This window comes from Centruroides sculpturatus, unplaced genomic scaffold (assembly GCF_000671375.1).
Source record: "Centruroides sculpturatus isolate CEXI.00-Female unplaced genomic scaffold, Cexi_2.0 scaffold1587, whole genome shotgun sequence".
Lineage (NCBI taxonomy): Eukaryota > Metazoa > Arthropoda > Arachnida > Scorpiones > Buthidae > Centruroides > Centruroides sculpturatus.
The window spans coordinates 1-17,357 of record NW_019385806.1 but is presented as its reverse complement, the minus strand read 5'-3'; the positions used below and the strand labels follow the sequence as shown (position 1 = coordinate 17,357).

General features: G+C 28.0%; 1 protein-coding gene across 2 annotated transcripts in view; it reads left to right on the top strand.

Moving 5' to 3' along the window:
- The window catches only part of LOC111642251 (phosphatidylinositide phosphatase SAC2-like), a 39,057-nt gene extending 24,555 nt beyond the window's left edge, over window positions 1–14,502 (top strand). Inside the window, exons 3-8 of one of the 2 annotated variants that reach the window (XM_023388568.1) lie at window positions 8,219–8,355; window positions 8,639–8,695; window positions 9,287–9,412; window positions 13,602–13,646; window positions 13,798–13,986; window positions 14,060–14,502. In XM_023388568.1, the coding sequence (XP_023244336.1) occupies window positions 8,219–8,355; window positions 8,639–8,695; window positions 9,287–9,412; window positions 13,602–13,646; window positions 13,798–13,986; window positions 14,060–14,437 (932 nt within the window). In that variant the 3' untranslated portion in view covers window positions 14,438–14,502. The remainder of the gene's footprint in view (window positions 1–8,218; window positions 8,356–8,638; window positions 8,696–9,286; window positions 9,413–13,601; window positions 13,647–13,797; window positions 13,987–14,059) is intronic. The other variant, XM_023388569.1, reaches the window with a different exon arrangement.
- Window positions 14,503–17,357: the final 2,855 nt, after the last annotated feature.

Genomic DNA, 17,357 nt, shown 5'->3' with positions numbered 1-17,357 from the left:
GAAAATGTTGAGTCAAATTAGTCTAGAGTCAATTAATTTTATGAAAGAAAACCTTTCAAACAGCCGTAGTCCATAAACTGCGTACATGCTGGGCTGTGATTGGCTCATGTATTTAAGGACTCGTAAAACATGAATTTCATACAGAACGGAACGTATCTACCTTGTTATAGGGGGGGTCGACTGTATCACATTAGAGTACAATGCTGGACAGTTTAGCAATTTGTTTCTTAACTGGTAATGCCTGTATAGTAACAATTTTAGCCAAGTAATATTTTTGTCAATAAAATGTAATAACATTTATTTGAATGTGAGCACTCACATGGCTACTTTTTAATCACAGCAATTAAAAGATTACAGCATGCACTACTTTTAAGGCAAGGAAAGTGTTGCTTTTCAAATAGAAAAAAAGGGAATTCAGTTGGCCATAGAGCACTAAAGATTGTTTAGTTGCTGAGTATTGGTAAGTGGGCAATTAATTAAACAATCACTAGTATGATAATTTTTGCATTTGGAATCAAAATTAAAAATTTTTTACCAGTAACATTTTGAAAATTTACTGTTTTACCAGTAGTGAAAAGATAAATTTGCAACCCTTAGTTACGTTCTTTTGAAGATTTTAACTGTTTTTCATTTTAATTGATATTTTTTGGAACAAAATACTCATTACTTGTCTCTAAAATTAAAATGAAATTTGATGATGTTTGTTCTACTGATAAAAAGATCATCACCATTCAGTTAGACTTATTGTAATCTAGAGTTTGGTCTATAAAGTTTGAGGCTTATATTCCAGTGAAATAGATTTAAAGGTTCATCCAAATGATTCAAAGATGTACATCAATAAATAAAAACTTGCTTAGAATAAATCAATTTTACCATTAAACTCTAATGATAAATTTCATTTTAAGAATTGATTACCTTAGCCTCTTGGTTATATAATATATAATATTGGAAACAATATTGATATTGGCTTTATTTTACAAGCTTTTTGTGTAGAATGAAAATGTGAAATTTAAGAAATAACTTTCACATTTTACTTAAAAATTTCAATAAAATTAATCACATAATCTATCTAAATATGTCTGTCATGCCAATCATGTTTGATTCATTAGATTAAAGATTTTCCAATAGAAATAATTTGCAAAAAGTAAAAGAACAAAAATTTTTTAAAATGCAAAAAAGTAGAGCACGAAATCAGATTAAAATTTATTAAGATAATATTTTAATCGTTAATTCAAAGAAATGACACATAAATCACATCTCTACTCAATCATTAATTTTTTGAGCCTTTCGAAAAAACAATGGAAGAAAGATAATTCTGGTAAAAGTACAACCTAATTGTAAGGGAAGAATAAAATAGTAATATCAGATAATCAAATTAATAAAAAACTATTCTGAACAAATTTTAGTAATTCGTTTTCACTTAAATGAAAGAGATTAAACATAACAAAAAAAAAAATACAAATAAATATTAAAAAATATTGGATTGATATCAAGCAAATGATCAATCTGTAAAATTAACTTTGTTTCCTTCTGATAAAATTAAGAGAAGAATTAAATCTAAAACTAAGAACAATCTTTTTAATTTGATATTAAATATTTGATTTAATATCAAATTACACAAAAATTATTTTCTTTAGAATTACCTTTAAATGTATTTTATAGTTTTAAAGACATTTAATATTTCTGTACAGTGTTGGATTTACATAATCCATTAATTTTGGTTCGCAGAAAGAAAGTATTTGATATGTATATAGTAATTGTTACTATATTGAGCCTATCTATTGAGTCTACTATCATTCATTTAACTGATCTGCTTCATGTTATTAATTGTGCTAATTTTTTCCATCACTTTGGGATTGGTTTACTGAGTTCCATTATTTCTGTCTGGTTTTGATCATTTTTTATCAGACTTATACCACTACATTTTATAAGTTACTAATCAATATTATTGACACAAAATTATTCCCTTAGCTTTGCAATTTTCAAAATTGAAAAAAATTTACATTGTACTAGCAATTTGTTACTCAAGACAAATGATAAAATATATTTGAAAAGAAAATTTTATTATGAATAAGAAAAGACGAGAAAAACCACTTATCAAACATTAAAGTGACTAATTCTATTGATTTGTCTTTCTAATTCACTTAAGGAAATAAAAAGCAATTGAACAGAGAAGTAAAAATAGTTCTGTTGATTTCAGTTTAGAATTTGACTTGCAGTCCAGAAATCTCTGTCATTTCTTTCTTGATCTGATTTATTTTATTTCCATTGTTTCTTATTGCACATATGCCAGACAGTGTCCAGTACGGTACAGAACTACAATACAATAGAGATAAAGAAAAATAGTAAAATGTTTTAAAAATTTCTATTAGTATACTAGAAATATAAGGATATAGGTATAGAGTAGTCATAAAATTATGGCGTCTTAATTTTTCTCAAGAAGGTTACACTATTTGGATAAGTGTCACAAACTGATAGTCAAACTAAATTTGTGTACATTTAATTATAAGAATTATAAAAAAAAAATAAGTAATTTATATCATTGAGAGTTATAAAGAATGCACTCTTTTTCCTTTATAATTGTAAATCAATGTTTTTATGGCCAAGAATGGTCATCTGCATGGTTATAAGTGGTCAAACTGTGAATTTGTGGATTTTTTAAAATATTTATTTCAAAATTATCATTACACTGATATATTGTATGATATGAAACAGTCATAAAATAATTGTAAATTGTTGTAGATTAAAGTTTCTTTTTAATGCATCCAGAAGATGGATTCAGAGTTAACGAGACATTTTAAAAGCTAATGTAAATAATGGCTCAACCTAATATGAGATTTTATATCAAGGATGGAAGCAAAATATAGATCACAGGTTTTATAATTCGACTTAGCTTATATAACAGTTTCGCAAATAAACAACAAATACTGAAATATACACTTGCAAAATACCATTAAAAAGATAAACATTGTTGGAACGTTTTTAGTGGATCTGAAGACTGAACTGAAAAATGTCTATCTTTTGAATGATATTTTTTACTTTTTTTTATTTTAATTAAATACTGAAATATAACTCATTTTAAATACATTAATTTTAATAGGTAAGTATACAGTATTAAAATTTTATATGCACTATGTAAGCTTTATATATAATGTATTAAAAAAGTCAAGTTGATGTAGTATTTATAATATTTCAAATGTAAAAATAACAGAGTAAACTTTTTATATACTTTCTCTATTATTATGCATTAATTATAAATGAACAGTTTTTTAACTGGTATGTGCTGGTAATCACATTGGTAGATAGCATAAAAAGTATTAATAACTGGTACAGTGCACTGGCAGTTGCTCATAAAATAAAATTCTGTATGTTCAGTCACCATATATGCATACCAGCAGTAATTTCTTTTAGAAAAAGAGCACACAAATAGGTAATGATAAAAGATTTTAAGATTTAAATAAATATTTAAAAGGCTGTGGCACAAAATGTTTTGTAAATATTTTATTATAAATTTTATCATTTATAATTAATAAAGTTTACAACATATTCATTTTATATGTATGAATAATAAAAATGACTACTGTATTATTTATAAAAGTCTTTATTTTGACTTTAAACATTGACAAGTTTTAAAATTGTGGGATCAATACATTTAGGAAGAGATACTATAAATTAAATACATACATTATATTATAATTTATTCAAGCCATCATTATCCACATTGATTTGCTTAGTCGATACATTAAAATCAATCATTAAGATCAGAATTTTCTAACTTATTAAATTAATTTAAAATTAATATATAATTTAATCATTAATCATCATACAAGATGATTGTATAACAGCCTACCTATTTTTAGAACAAATTTGGATAATTAATTAATTAAATTGTCTCAATGTAGCCCGCAGGCAATCTGGCAGTTTAGGTTTGTATTTTTCATGAGTAACAGTTTTACATTACATAGTATGGTATATCGAATTGATAAATGATGGATGATTGTTTCATCATAATATTTATCATTGATACATTTACTTGATTATGAATTTCTTTACAAAACTGATTAAATTTTATTGTCTGACAATTTCAAAGCAGTTGTTTTAGATAAGTCACAAATGTAATAGAGCTTTCCATTTTCTGTAATGGAAAGACATTATAGGGATATACAATATTGTGTTTTGTAACTGTTAGCTTTGCTAGAGGATGCACATTAACAAAAAAAAACTTAATTATAGACTTAAACACTAAAAAAGTCCTAGCAGGAAAATGTGATATTGTAACTCTACAGAATTTATATTTTTCTTTACATAAATAATAAGTTTTGATTCATTGCTAAATAATGCAGCTTTCTGACTATAACATATGGAGTTTATAAATTATAAATTCGATCCTTATCTATTCATGATATAACAAACATAACATGTACACTACATGAACTTCAATTAATACAGAATGAGATGTTAACTTCGGAGATCAAAAAATTCCAAATATTCATAATTACAACATACAGTATATACTTCAAATAAAAATATAATAAATCATTTTCTATGAATAAAAACTAAAATGGCAATAATTTTAGAGAATAAAGTAAATTAATTTATATAAAAAAAATCAAATTAGAAACAGTTACGAGTAACTTTGATATAGCATAACAGCTTCTGTTCATTTTACGTAAACGCAATTATTTTTATGAACCTTCTTAAGACTACTGTATTGCTTCATTATTCAGATTTAAAATACACTTGTTTGTGTGTTTTTGAACTTAAATTGATGTTCATTTTAATTTCAAAGTGCTCCTCACTCTTAAGTAAAGCTTACATTAAAAAATTTTTTTCTGTTAACTACACTTTATTTTAAATATGATATTAACATTTTTATTCTTTAATTAGTTCTTTTAAACTATATTTAGTTCTGATCATCCAATTTTTTTCTCTGAAAAATTTTGATGTCATCTTAAATTTGAAGTAAATGATGTGTTTTTTCTTTGTTAATTTCATTTAAGATTGAGATTCAGTTTAAAATTTTTAATGTGTTGACTATTGACAAGTTATCCATTCTCAAAAATTAAAAAACACTCGAACTTTGTGTTTCTCCTCACAGATTAATGAAAAAATTCAAAAACAAATGCTTTTGGTTTACTTCTAAGACTTGCTTTAAGAGAGAGTTTAATTTCTAATTTATATTCTTGCTAGTTTTATGAATGATTGAAACATTTATTCTGTTCTCATGAATAATGACAACTTTGCTTGTTTTTTTATTTAATTTTACATTATTTGACAGTATAATTTCAATCAACTTAGTTATACATTCAAAAAATGCATGTTCATTTAGATTCTGTATCCAAGAATTTGAAAAATCTAAATGAATTTCCTCCTATAATCTACTAATGGGAAGAAAAAATGTGGGAGACTTAAGAGACAATTTATAGAATACATTAGTGAGTTAACTGGCAAATATAAAGATATTACATTATAAACAGTGATAAAGATGGTTCAAAATAGAGAGCTGTGGAGAAACAGATTATAATTTTAAATTGATTATAGTTTGTTATTATGTATGTGTATGTATGTATGTACAGTACCTAATTAATATATAATTTTTATTATATAATTAAAAATTTGCTTGTATATATGTTGGAATATATAGTTTACATATATATATATATATGTAGTCTAATATGTATGCAATAAATCACAATGATGTTGATAATTCCAGAATTTACTTTCATATTGAGTGAATTGTTTCATTATAAAAATATCTCAAGTAGTTGTTGTTTAACAATTTTTGCATTATTTTTTCTAAAAACTATGTTAAGAATATTTAATTTTGATAATTTTGAAAATATTTAACTACATAAAATGTTTGTTTTCAAAATATTTGTATTATTTATTATTCTGTTTAAATACAATATTGTATTCTAAGCTTGATTTTGGAGGAAATTATCAAAATATTAAAATAAAATATTTTATCCTTGTTGGCGATAACAAGTTTGTTCATTTAGTTTTTTCATTTGACGTCATTCATTTTCTTGGTGACACAAAATCGTCACAATGATTACCATAATGTCTTTACGGGAAAGAGTATTATTGAAACTTTATTGATTTAATAAACTCATAAGAAGATTACCAGAAAATGTATTTTAGAAGGAAATGCAAAACTTTCTTTTGATTTAGATTGAAATTACAAAATATTATGGATTAATTTCATTTCAGAGAATAAAGTAAAAGACTTTAAAAAATCAATTATATAGATTTGGCTTAATATTGAGAAACAACTAAGTACTTACAGATTTCTTTTCATTATTTATAGAATTGACTCGTAATCCCTAACAGTTATCATATCTGTATTTTGATATATTGCATGTTTATAAAGTTCTTGTGTACTCTGTATCTTGAGCTATCCACTATTTTCAGTTTCAGAGTAGCTTGATTATAGCAGTGTGCCGCTATTTCATCCATGATTAATGTATGACTTGACATGGTGGGAATGCACTTGCATGTTTCACTATGTTAATCAAATGTCTACACTAAGGATTCTATCTGTTGAAGATTCATTATAACTAGGGTTTCTCGTTTTCCAGTCTTTAGCTTGTCCCGGGATTCCGGAATAAAAGTGAACTGTTTCCCAGAATCCCAAGAAATCCCGAGTTAGAATTAATTATTTTTAAGATATACAAAATTTCTTGAAATCAAATGATATAATTATTTTTCATTTTTTAAAGTAATTTAATATGTTCTGTAGCTTCCAAAATCATATTAATATATATCTTACACAGCATTATTAAAAATTACCTTTGAATTAAATACAAATTTTCACAAATAGAAAAAAATTTATTAAAGTTTGCTGGAAACTGCATACAACAACAACAACAACAAAAAATGCTTTGAATTGAGTTAAAAATTAAAAAAATTGAACTTAGATCAAACTTCTAACTTAGAAGGTAATTTTCATTTTTTAAATAAAATATAATACAAAATATTGTAAATTTTTATAAGATTTTAAAAAGCAAAGATGATCGATACTCTGATCACTCAATCTAATTCTTATTTTAGTAATGAAAAGTCTTGCTACTGAGAATGCCCTTTCCAATTCAATTGATGCGATTGGAATCCTGTTTAATGCATTTAAGAGAAGACAGATATTATGTGTTTTTTCATCCATAGCCTGGAAGATTTCTAGTTCATTATAATCTCAAAATATTATAATCTCAAAATTCATTTTTGAGATTATAATATTTCTTTTGCTCTCTAGTATTCATGATTTGTCTATCTTGACTGTTTTAATAGAAACATCATAGCCCAATAATTTGGCAGTTCGTTTGTCTTTAATAATCAGGTTATGAAGAAAACTTCATACAGTACTTGCAGACTTCGTACTCATTTGTATCCTTGCCCAATTTGTGCAACCTGGCATTACGCAGTTATTGAAGCTACTGGGCATGGTTAAAAATTAAGACAGCATAAGCACAATTATTCCAGATATTACAGGTAAAGAATTTTGAAAGTCCTGCCAAAAATAAGCTACATATTGATTATTGACCATTTGTGACATGCCATAACAAGCAAAAATTAAAAAAAAACTAATAAGTAGGTTTAAAATTAATAAATACAAATGTATTCTGAAAATTTATGAGTTAATTATACTTTCTATTTGCAAAATTCCTCAACCTTAATCACAAAATAAAAAAAAAGTGAGTTTTTAAGAAATTTGCAGGATTTCCTGGGATAAGAAAAATTTTTCGGGTTAAAAAACAACTGGGATCCCAGGATCAATCCCCTTTGAGAAACCCTAGTTATAACCTTTGAATCTTGGTAATATTACACTGATTCTATGTACAGTACCATTCATATTAAAGATTTAGCAGATTTCTTAGCAACACTTTACAACTGTATAATACTAATTACCATTTTTCTACTATCAGTCAATGTTCCTTGCCTCTTATGAATCTTATTAATTTAAATATTCTTAGATTTATATGTTTTGTCAAAATTGGATGCTCAGATACAGGTACAAGGTGTACAAAGTGATTCTAGAAAACCTGACAAATATTTATCATAAACAGTTATGCTAAAACTAATAAATTCAGAAGTTTAGGATGAATAAAATGAAACAGAAAAGATAAAATAACATAAACAGAGAAGTTTATTAAATTTTCTTTGTTGCTTTAGCTACAACAAGTATTAATGATTGAATAAAGACTTACCTGATTACATTTTCCAGATGTTGACAAAAAGTTACTACTTATTCGGCAGCGAGCCTTGGTCGGATGTCTCCCAGGGGGCCACGAAGTCTACAAAATTCAAAAGATAGCCATTCTGCCATTGAATCAACATGACGTTCCAGAATTGGACATTGAAGTAAGTGGTCTGGAGTGAGAAAATTTATCGTTTACATTTTGTCTGTTGTGTTTTCTAAAAGTAGAAAGTAGAAAATTGTCATATAGGTGGCAGATGGGAATTAAAGGGAGGGAACTGTGCTTTTCCATGCTTTAATATGGAGTAGAACAGTTATCTGCTTTTGGAAAAATAAAAGATGTGTGTATATGTGTATGTATATATATTTCTAAATTAATACTGCCACCTATAAACTAGAATATATTTCTTTGGGTGTATATCAAAGAATTACTTTCTGTGGTTTCAGAAAGATGAGGAAACAACAGAACTGGGGAGTGATAAAAAGAATACCCCCAGAAATAAGGTAAAACTTGTAGGGTATTTACAAAATTTAGAGTGCAATTCAGTTTCAGCACAGCTCTTTCTCACACCTCTTTCTCAAGAAAGAAGAAACAAGATCCAAGAGTCGAGCTTGTTTTTTTAATATTAAATTTTCTTCTTTGTCGTCGAAGAGTGTAGTTGGCATGGCGCACAGCTTTTAATTAAGCCTTTATGATTGTTGTCATTATCATTTATTATTTGCTGCAGTAGCCAATTTCAGTAATAATTAAGAGCTCATTGCATGAGTTTTTATATATATATTAAAAAAATATAAAAATCTTTTGCTTTTTATTTTATAATTTATGATTGCATAAAAAATTAAATATAAATTAATTATTTGTAGCACTGAAGAAGTTATTACCATACATAAATATTTATTAAGTAAATGGTGGAATGCTTTTAAATATCAATATATGTAATTTGTACATGTAAAAATTATAATTATCAAGTTCCCACAGAGGAACTAGATATAATCTTGCATGCAAAGTCATTTTTAAGTTATTAAAGTTAATTTTTTCTTATTTTAATAAGTTTCTGTCGAAACTTTTACATTGAAAAGTTTAATGCATTACAGCTGTGCAAGAGGCACCACATCGGAATACGAAAGACTGAGAGATCAGCTGTGGAATGTCAGCAGAGGGCTCTACAGAAAACATGGAATTCGATCAGAACGGCAACAGCCCAGGTTAAACCAAGACGGGTAAGTAGCCAGTTTAGATAATTACTTGCCATATTTAATATTATATTTAAAACTTAATGTTCTATTCTGACATTTTTGTACAGCTTCATAATCAGAGCTGGATTTGCATTTTTGGGGACCCTAGGACAAGCAAGGCTTGGGGTCCCTAAAAATAATAATCATCTCTGAAATTAATTTTATTTCACTTATTCAATAAGAATTGTTATAAATTTTATCTTAAAATACCTGATCTGATTTAAAAGTTAATCCTAGATTATCAAGTTGAGAGACAGTCAGTGGTACTTTAAAAAATATGAAAAGTATAATAAAAAATTAAAAACAAGATAAAAATTACAATTTGTTTTATAAAAAATTTTTCTACATTTTTCTTTGGCAAATTCATTGATTAATAAATCAAAATCAATAGATTTTGTTTTATTGACATTGCTGGATAATAAAGTGAAATTGTTTAAACTATTCTGGGCCATGGTTGACCTTAGATCATTTTTGGTTAATTTTAATTTTGAAAAACTTCTCTCAACAGAGCAGTTGGTAATCATCAAGCATAAATAAATTCTTGAAACTATTTCAGTGTTTGAAAATGCAATTTCTATATTCTTTTCTCTTATCATCTTATACAAGAACAAATGAATCAAAGGAGATTCTCAATCTCTGTAATTAATTTTGATGAAACTATGGAATTGCAAAATTTCACTATATAATGAATCATCAATATCTCCTTGGTATTGCTTGACAATATTTTGTATACGTCTTCAGTTCTTCATTAGGAATGCCAATGTTGATTAAAAATCCAAAATTCTGATTAATTTTCTTATAAGTCTCAGCTCATTCCAAATTCATATTAATGTTTTTCAAAATTTTCAGAAAAACATTATTTTTAAAGTTTTCTTTAGGATTTAACATTTTTTCATTTGATTGAGGTTCACCTGGAATTATTTTTTTTAGTTTGTTGTCTCTATTTTGTTTAGTATCAGGAAATAATTGTTTAGCTTCTGCTTCAATTGTGTCAAACTGATCATTCAAACTCATTAGGAACTCACCAAGAGATGAATACAAAGAAGAGCATGTGTCTAACATGATTTTCAAATCTTGCAAGGACTTGGAAACTGCATTAATTCTTTCTAGTATTACATTCCAAAAAACTGTTTGCAATGCAAACTCAAACTCTTCCATTTTTGACAGTAAATTTTGTGTGTCTGCTCTTGAGGTTCCATCAAAACTTTTATTCTCTACAATACTGTTTAAAGCATCCAATAAACTTCCATAATTACCATATATTACCTTGATGAGTCTGCTCAAGCACTCCATCTAGTCTTTGATAATGATTTTACTGATTGATTGGAATTTTTTTCAATTACACTCCATCTTTTGGTGAATGATGAAAAAAAATTGAAAATTTGTCGAGCTATTCCAGAATAATTGATTGATTCTATACAACATTCAGCACCAGAAATACCAACCAGATTCAGTGAGTGTCCAGCACATGGTAAAAAACTCACCTTACTGTTCCTTCCCAAAATTTTTGTTTGCATACCTTTATATTTTCCTGCCACATTCATTCCATTATCATATGACTGAGATCTACAATCAGCAAAATTCAAACCAGCATTAGTTTCCAAAATATTTAGTCATTTCCACTAAATTGGCTCCAGTGTGATCCTCAGTTTCAATGAAGTTCAGAAATCATTCCATAGGTTCAAAACTCAATTCATCTACATATCTCAAAATAATGCATAGTTGATCCTTGTGAGAAACATCTGGAGTGGAATCAACTGAAATTCCAAAATATTTTGATTTTTTTACATCTGTATTAATTGATTCTAAAACTTTTTTGCCATCAAAGCAATTAGTTCTTCACATACTGTTTTTGTGAAAGATATGAAGTTCTTCCCAAACTAGCTTGACCATAATTTTTAGTATGTTCAGATAAAAATGGATCAAATTTTGCTATCATTCTGAAAGTCCAATAGTTTCCATTGCCCTCCATTCCAAATGTTTCATTTACTACTACTAGTTTCAGTAACTTTTTCCAATACTTTTGTTCTTTCCGTATTTTATTTTTCAACTGATCAGATAATGTATTATTGCTTCTATGTACTAAATCAGCGCTGTCCAACTGGCGGCCCGCGAGTACATTTTAATATGAATAAATTTATGTTACTAAATTATTATTATTAATATTAAAATTATTTTACTACCATGTTTACCCGAAAATAAGACAGTGTCTTATATTAATTTTTGCTCTGAAAAATGCACTAGGTCTTATTTTTTCCAGGAAGAAGAATTCACATTTATTATTGAAAAAAAAATTCCCAAGTCGAACTTAGACGAGAGTGACGTATATCCGGTGTGTCGAACTGTCGCCTTTTTATAGCGTCAACATCGGACTCGCTGACCAATTAGTGCTTACAGACTGTAGCACTATGCAAATGTCATGTGGCATGATTCCCGGCCAACCAATTAGCCATCACCAACCTTCTTGGCCCCCGAAATGTTTGGTGAAGAAAATATGGCTCGCGGGCTATGATAAGTTGGACAGCGCTGTACTAAATAAAACATCAAAGCCTCGCTATGCTCTGGCAAATTATCATAACTTTTCAATAAAGAAGCAGCATTCTTCCAATCTTTAAGTACTGTACCTTTATGGCAAGGGAGAAATTTGAATTTTTAATATTTTACATACAAAACAAAAAACACTGCCTACAAATGGTGAATAAATCGCCAGTCACAATTGTATATCTCACCATTGACTCTTTCACTAGTAAATAATGCTCTTGAACAATACCGATCATGATCCTTGTAAGACTGTTTAGAAAACTGAAAATTATCGTCCAGTGCTGACAAGCTGTTGGTTCTTGTTAAATCCAAAATGAAACATCTTCATTAGATAAATCACTCCATCACCTAATATCATTACCTCTATTAAGTGGTAAATCAATTTCTGTTGTCATATCTTGAGCTATATCAACTAAATCATCCAAGGAATTTCCAAAAAATTGATTTGAACTACTAGACTCTGCACTTGAAGTTGGACTTGCTGTGATTGAAGAACTTTCATGAATTCCTTTCTCATTTGTACCTGTGGTTGCTGCTTCTGACTCTTTTATTTGAGCTTTAGTGAAAATGCATCTAATTTTGGTATTTTCTTGATCTCCTCCTCTTTCTGCCTTTTTCTTATGTTTTAGTGCCCCACTTTCATAGATTCTCTTCATTTCTGCTTTCAATAAATAATTTAAATTATAAAAGCAATTAAAAAGTGAATTTTAATATTTTCAAATCTGAAGTTTGTGATGAGTTTACAAAAATTCTTGCTGTACATTTGTTTTAAAGTAATTTCTTTGTTAATAACCGAAAATCTCAGCAATCTCATGAAAGCTCCAAAATTTGGAGCTTTTCAAAAATTAATACTTTTATTTGGACTCCAAATAATAAAGTATTAATTTTACTCCAAAATATAAACAAACATGAAACACATTCGAAAAACATTCAAAATTTCAAATTGGATATTCAAAATAGAACATCTTAATGGATTTTCAAATTTGCTGTGTTGTTTTTTAGAACTCTATATCGTCTTAGTAACGGAACCTTATGGAATAGTTTTTTGTGATTTAAAAATGGATTATTTTCAGTAATATTTCTCAAAAATACATACTGGTAAATTGGATTTCCTGCTTGGGTATCACATGAAAGACACTCGGTCACACGTATTCAATAAAATTACAATTTTATTGAATACAATTTACAATTGAAAAAATTTACAATTTTTAAAATAAAACATTTCTTGTGTGACACGAGAAATGTTTTATTAAAAAAGATTTTTTTTAAATGGCTTATATTTTTTCTTATTAAAAGTTTATAAAAGTTGAAAACAGATTGATAGTTTCGAAGCCCCTAGACGGGGCCTAGTCGGCCTATAGGTGAATCCAGCACTGTTCATAATAATATCAGTTTAACAAGCCATTAAAGAAAAAGAAGTATTAATATCACATTAAAGATATTTAAAGCCATATTAGTATAAAGATTCTTTTCAAATGGCTAGCAAATTCAATTTAATTGCTATTAATATAGAAATTATTGAGATATATAAAGCTGAAGTAACTGACTGGCAAATGTAATTAATTTAAAATCAGTTTTTTCTAATTCATTATGTTGTTTTAAGTACAATTATTTTATATCATTTTTTTAACAGAAGGATAACAAAGATAGAGAAAAACTAGAAAGAAGAGTTCTAGATGTAAGTTATTAAAAAAAATTCTCTCTCAAATTTAAAATCACAATTTAGTCTAATTCTAAGAATTTTGTTTGTTTTAGCTTCTTTTTTTGTGAATGCAGATTCTTGCATTATCACAGTTATGACATTGTTAATGAATCTGATGTTTTTACAGGAATTGGTTAAGATGTTCACAGATACGGATTCATTTTATTATTCCCTTTCTGGAGACATTACTAATACGCTACAGCGTCAACAGGCTCACTCGAATTCTTCAAGTGTCGAAGCCATTCCGCTCTGGAAGAGAGTAGATGAGAGATTTTTTTGGAATCGCCACATGTTAATGGAACTAATTGAATCTTGGGTAGGAATTGGCAAGAATCCTAACAATTTATTGAGAAATTATGACAACTTTTTTTATCAAAATATATTTACAGAATCCTCAGGCAGATCATTGGATTGTGCCTATTATCCAAGGCTTTGTACAGATTGAACAATGCTGGATTGATTCTGCAGAGACTCCAGAATACATAACCAGTCCGGACTGTGAAATTAAAGACTATTCTACCAAACAGGTCAAAGAATACACGATGACCGTCATCTCTCGAAGAAGTCGATACAGAGCGGGCACCAGATACAAGCGTCGTGGTGTTGACGAAGATGGAAAATGCGCCAACTATGTGGAAACCGAACAGATATTTCAATATTTATCTCACATTGTATCATTTGTTCAAGTGAGAGGTTCTGTTCCAGTATTCTGGAGTCAACCTGGTTATAAATACAGACCACCTCCTCAGTTAGACAGAGGTAAGTAATAACTTTTGTTTGTATTATCTGTGATTGTTTTTATGAGAAAAAAAAACTTTATGCACAGTAAATTTTTTCCTCACAAAGATTACTTTTTATTTAAATTGAATTCTTTTATAGTGTAATTATTAATATTGTACAAACAATAATACATTGATATGTTTGTGTGATATTTATTAATAAATATCATACAAAATATAGATCACATTTTTATCCAGTGGCAGTTTTGGGCATAGAGACCTCAGACAAGCACAAATAATCTGTATGTTTGTTGATACTCAGTCTTTGTTCAATATTTTCTAGTCTAGTTAGAATCTTAATGCTTGATATCATAAAAGGTTTATGTGATAGGAGTTTTACATTATAAGAAGAGCCTTAAAAAATTTATGCTTGTTTAAAAATCTTACTTAATCTAAAACAGCTACTGTTTCCACTTTAAATTAAGACAGATTTAAAAATATATATTATGCTCCAATTAAAATTCAAACTCATGTTATATAATAAAAGACTGCTTTAAGCTGATCACCTAAGTTAGAATTTTTAATTTACTGTTCTTGAGTAAGGTTAAGAAACTCATTAGAATACAAAATAAACAAATCTTGTAGTACCTAAGTTCTCATATACTGATCTTAAACTGGATTATTGTAAATATTTAAAAACAAAGAACCTATTCCAGCAATTATTTTAATTCAAATGCTTTCAGGTAACTTTGTAGCCATCTTCAGGATCGAACACATTTTGAATAAATTCTTATTTATTATTATACAGGTTAACAATGCTTAAGCATCTTCCTGTGCCCAAACTTTTCTTCTTCATTCTCTTCTATCTTGACAATCCTTTGTATTCTATAGCTTTCTTTATTTCCTCTATCCATACAGCTTGCAGTCTTCTCCTCCTCCTCCTACGGGGTCTATTTCAATGTCTGTTGTGGAAGCCTACCTTCTTCCATCCTTCAAACATGGCCATACCAGGTTAATTGTCTGTTATGGATATAGTTGACTATAGAATCCATTTTTTTCCCTAATTTCCTCATTTCTCACTCTATCTAGTTTTTAACATCGAGCAGATCTTCTCAAAAAGTCCATTTTTGTGGATTTAGTTTAGATTTAGATTTTGAATTTAATACCCACACTTCTGCTCCATATGTTATTACTTAGAACTAATGATTTATATATGTTTATTTTTACTGTTTTAAAGGTTTGTTTATCCCATAAGATTCCATTTAACATTTCTTATCATAGATCTTCCTTTCACAATCCTGTCCCCAATTTCAATTTCCATCTGGCCATCATTAGTAACCTTTGTTCCTAAATATTTAAATTCATCACATCCTTTAATAAATTCAATTTTTCTGTTTTCCTTCAAAACTAAATCATGTATGTCTTCAGTTTCAATTACCATATAATTAAGTAAAAATAGTAAAAATAAACTATGGCCGGCGTTAATTACATTTAATAAGTGTATAAATACAAAACGATATATTCACAAAGGTAAAAAACCTTGCTTCTGTCTATCCTTCCATCGTTTCTACACCATCAGCAATCCTTAAAAACAATTCACAAAAGTTTCCGAGACGACCTTCCTTTTTAGGCTACTGTTTCGGCAAAAAAAAATGTAAATATAGGTAAAGCGTCCTCTGGTGTTTATTAGCCATTTTTCACAATATCACATTTTAAGTAAAAATAGTAAAAATAAACTATTGCCGGCGTTAATTACATTTAATAAGTGTATAAATACAAAACAACATATTCACAAAAGGTAAAAAACCTTGCTAAAAAAAGGTAAAAAAATGTGATATTGTGAAAAATGGCTAATAAACACTAGAGGACGCTTTACCTATATTTACACTTTTTTTGCTGAAACAGTAGCCTAAAAAGGAAGGTCGTCTCGGAAACTTTTGTGAATTGTTTTTAAGGATTGCTGATGGTGTAGAAATGATGGAAGGATAGACAGAAGCAAGTTTTTTTACGTTTGTGAATATGTCGTTTTGTATTTATACACTTATTAAACCATATAATTAGTTTTCTCCATATTTATATTGAGTCCCCAGTTATTGTATTCTTCTTTCAGCTTTCTTGTCATATATGTTAAATCATCATAATCATCAGCTATAACTAGTTGGTTATCTGCAAATAATAACTGTATATACATTATTATTTGCAAATGGCCAATTCTTTAATGTTTAAATATTGGGTTGTTCGGAAAGTAATTTTGTTTTTTTTTCCATGGAAGAAAAAAACAATATTTTTATAATAAATAAATATTTTATTGAATTATATATTGATCATTTTGGTCAAATAACTGTTGTCATCGTTTCTGGTAGTAGCATGATTTCACATTCATAAAAGTTTTGGTTGTTGCTTACAAAAAACTGATTTAAGTGATTTTTGACATTGTCATTTCAAGTAAATGTCTTACAGTTAAAAAAAATTTGTATAGACTGGAACAAGTAGTAATCTGCGTGTGCTCGATCTGGCAAATATGGTTGGTGTGATAGCACGTCTCATCTAAGTTATAACAGTTTCTGACGAGTTACCAAACTTGTGTGCAATTTGGCATTATAATGGTAACACTACACCTGTTTTGTTGATCAATTCTGGCCTTTTCTGTTTGATGATATTACTCAGTTTGTTTACTCGATGGCAGTACACTTTTGAATCAATTCTTAAATTGTCTGGTAAAAGCTCAAAAAAAAAAATTTTCTTAAAATCCCACCAAAGATATCATCTCTCCTTAAGAACATGTGGAACCCATATATTGAGCTTTGAAATGAAACTAACTTGTTTCAAGTAATCATAAACAGTTCAATTTGACAAATTTAATCTCTTAGTGATTTCACATGTTGTTATTCGGCAGTTTGCTTCAATCGGTACCTTTACTTTGTTTTCATTGGCTTTAACTGGCCATCCAGAACGTGGTGCATCTTCA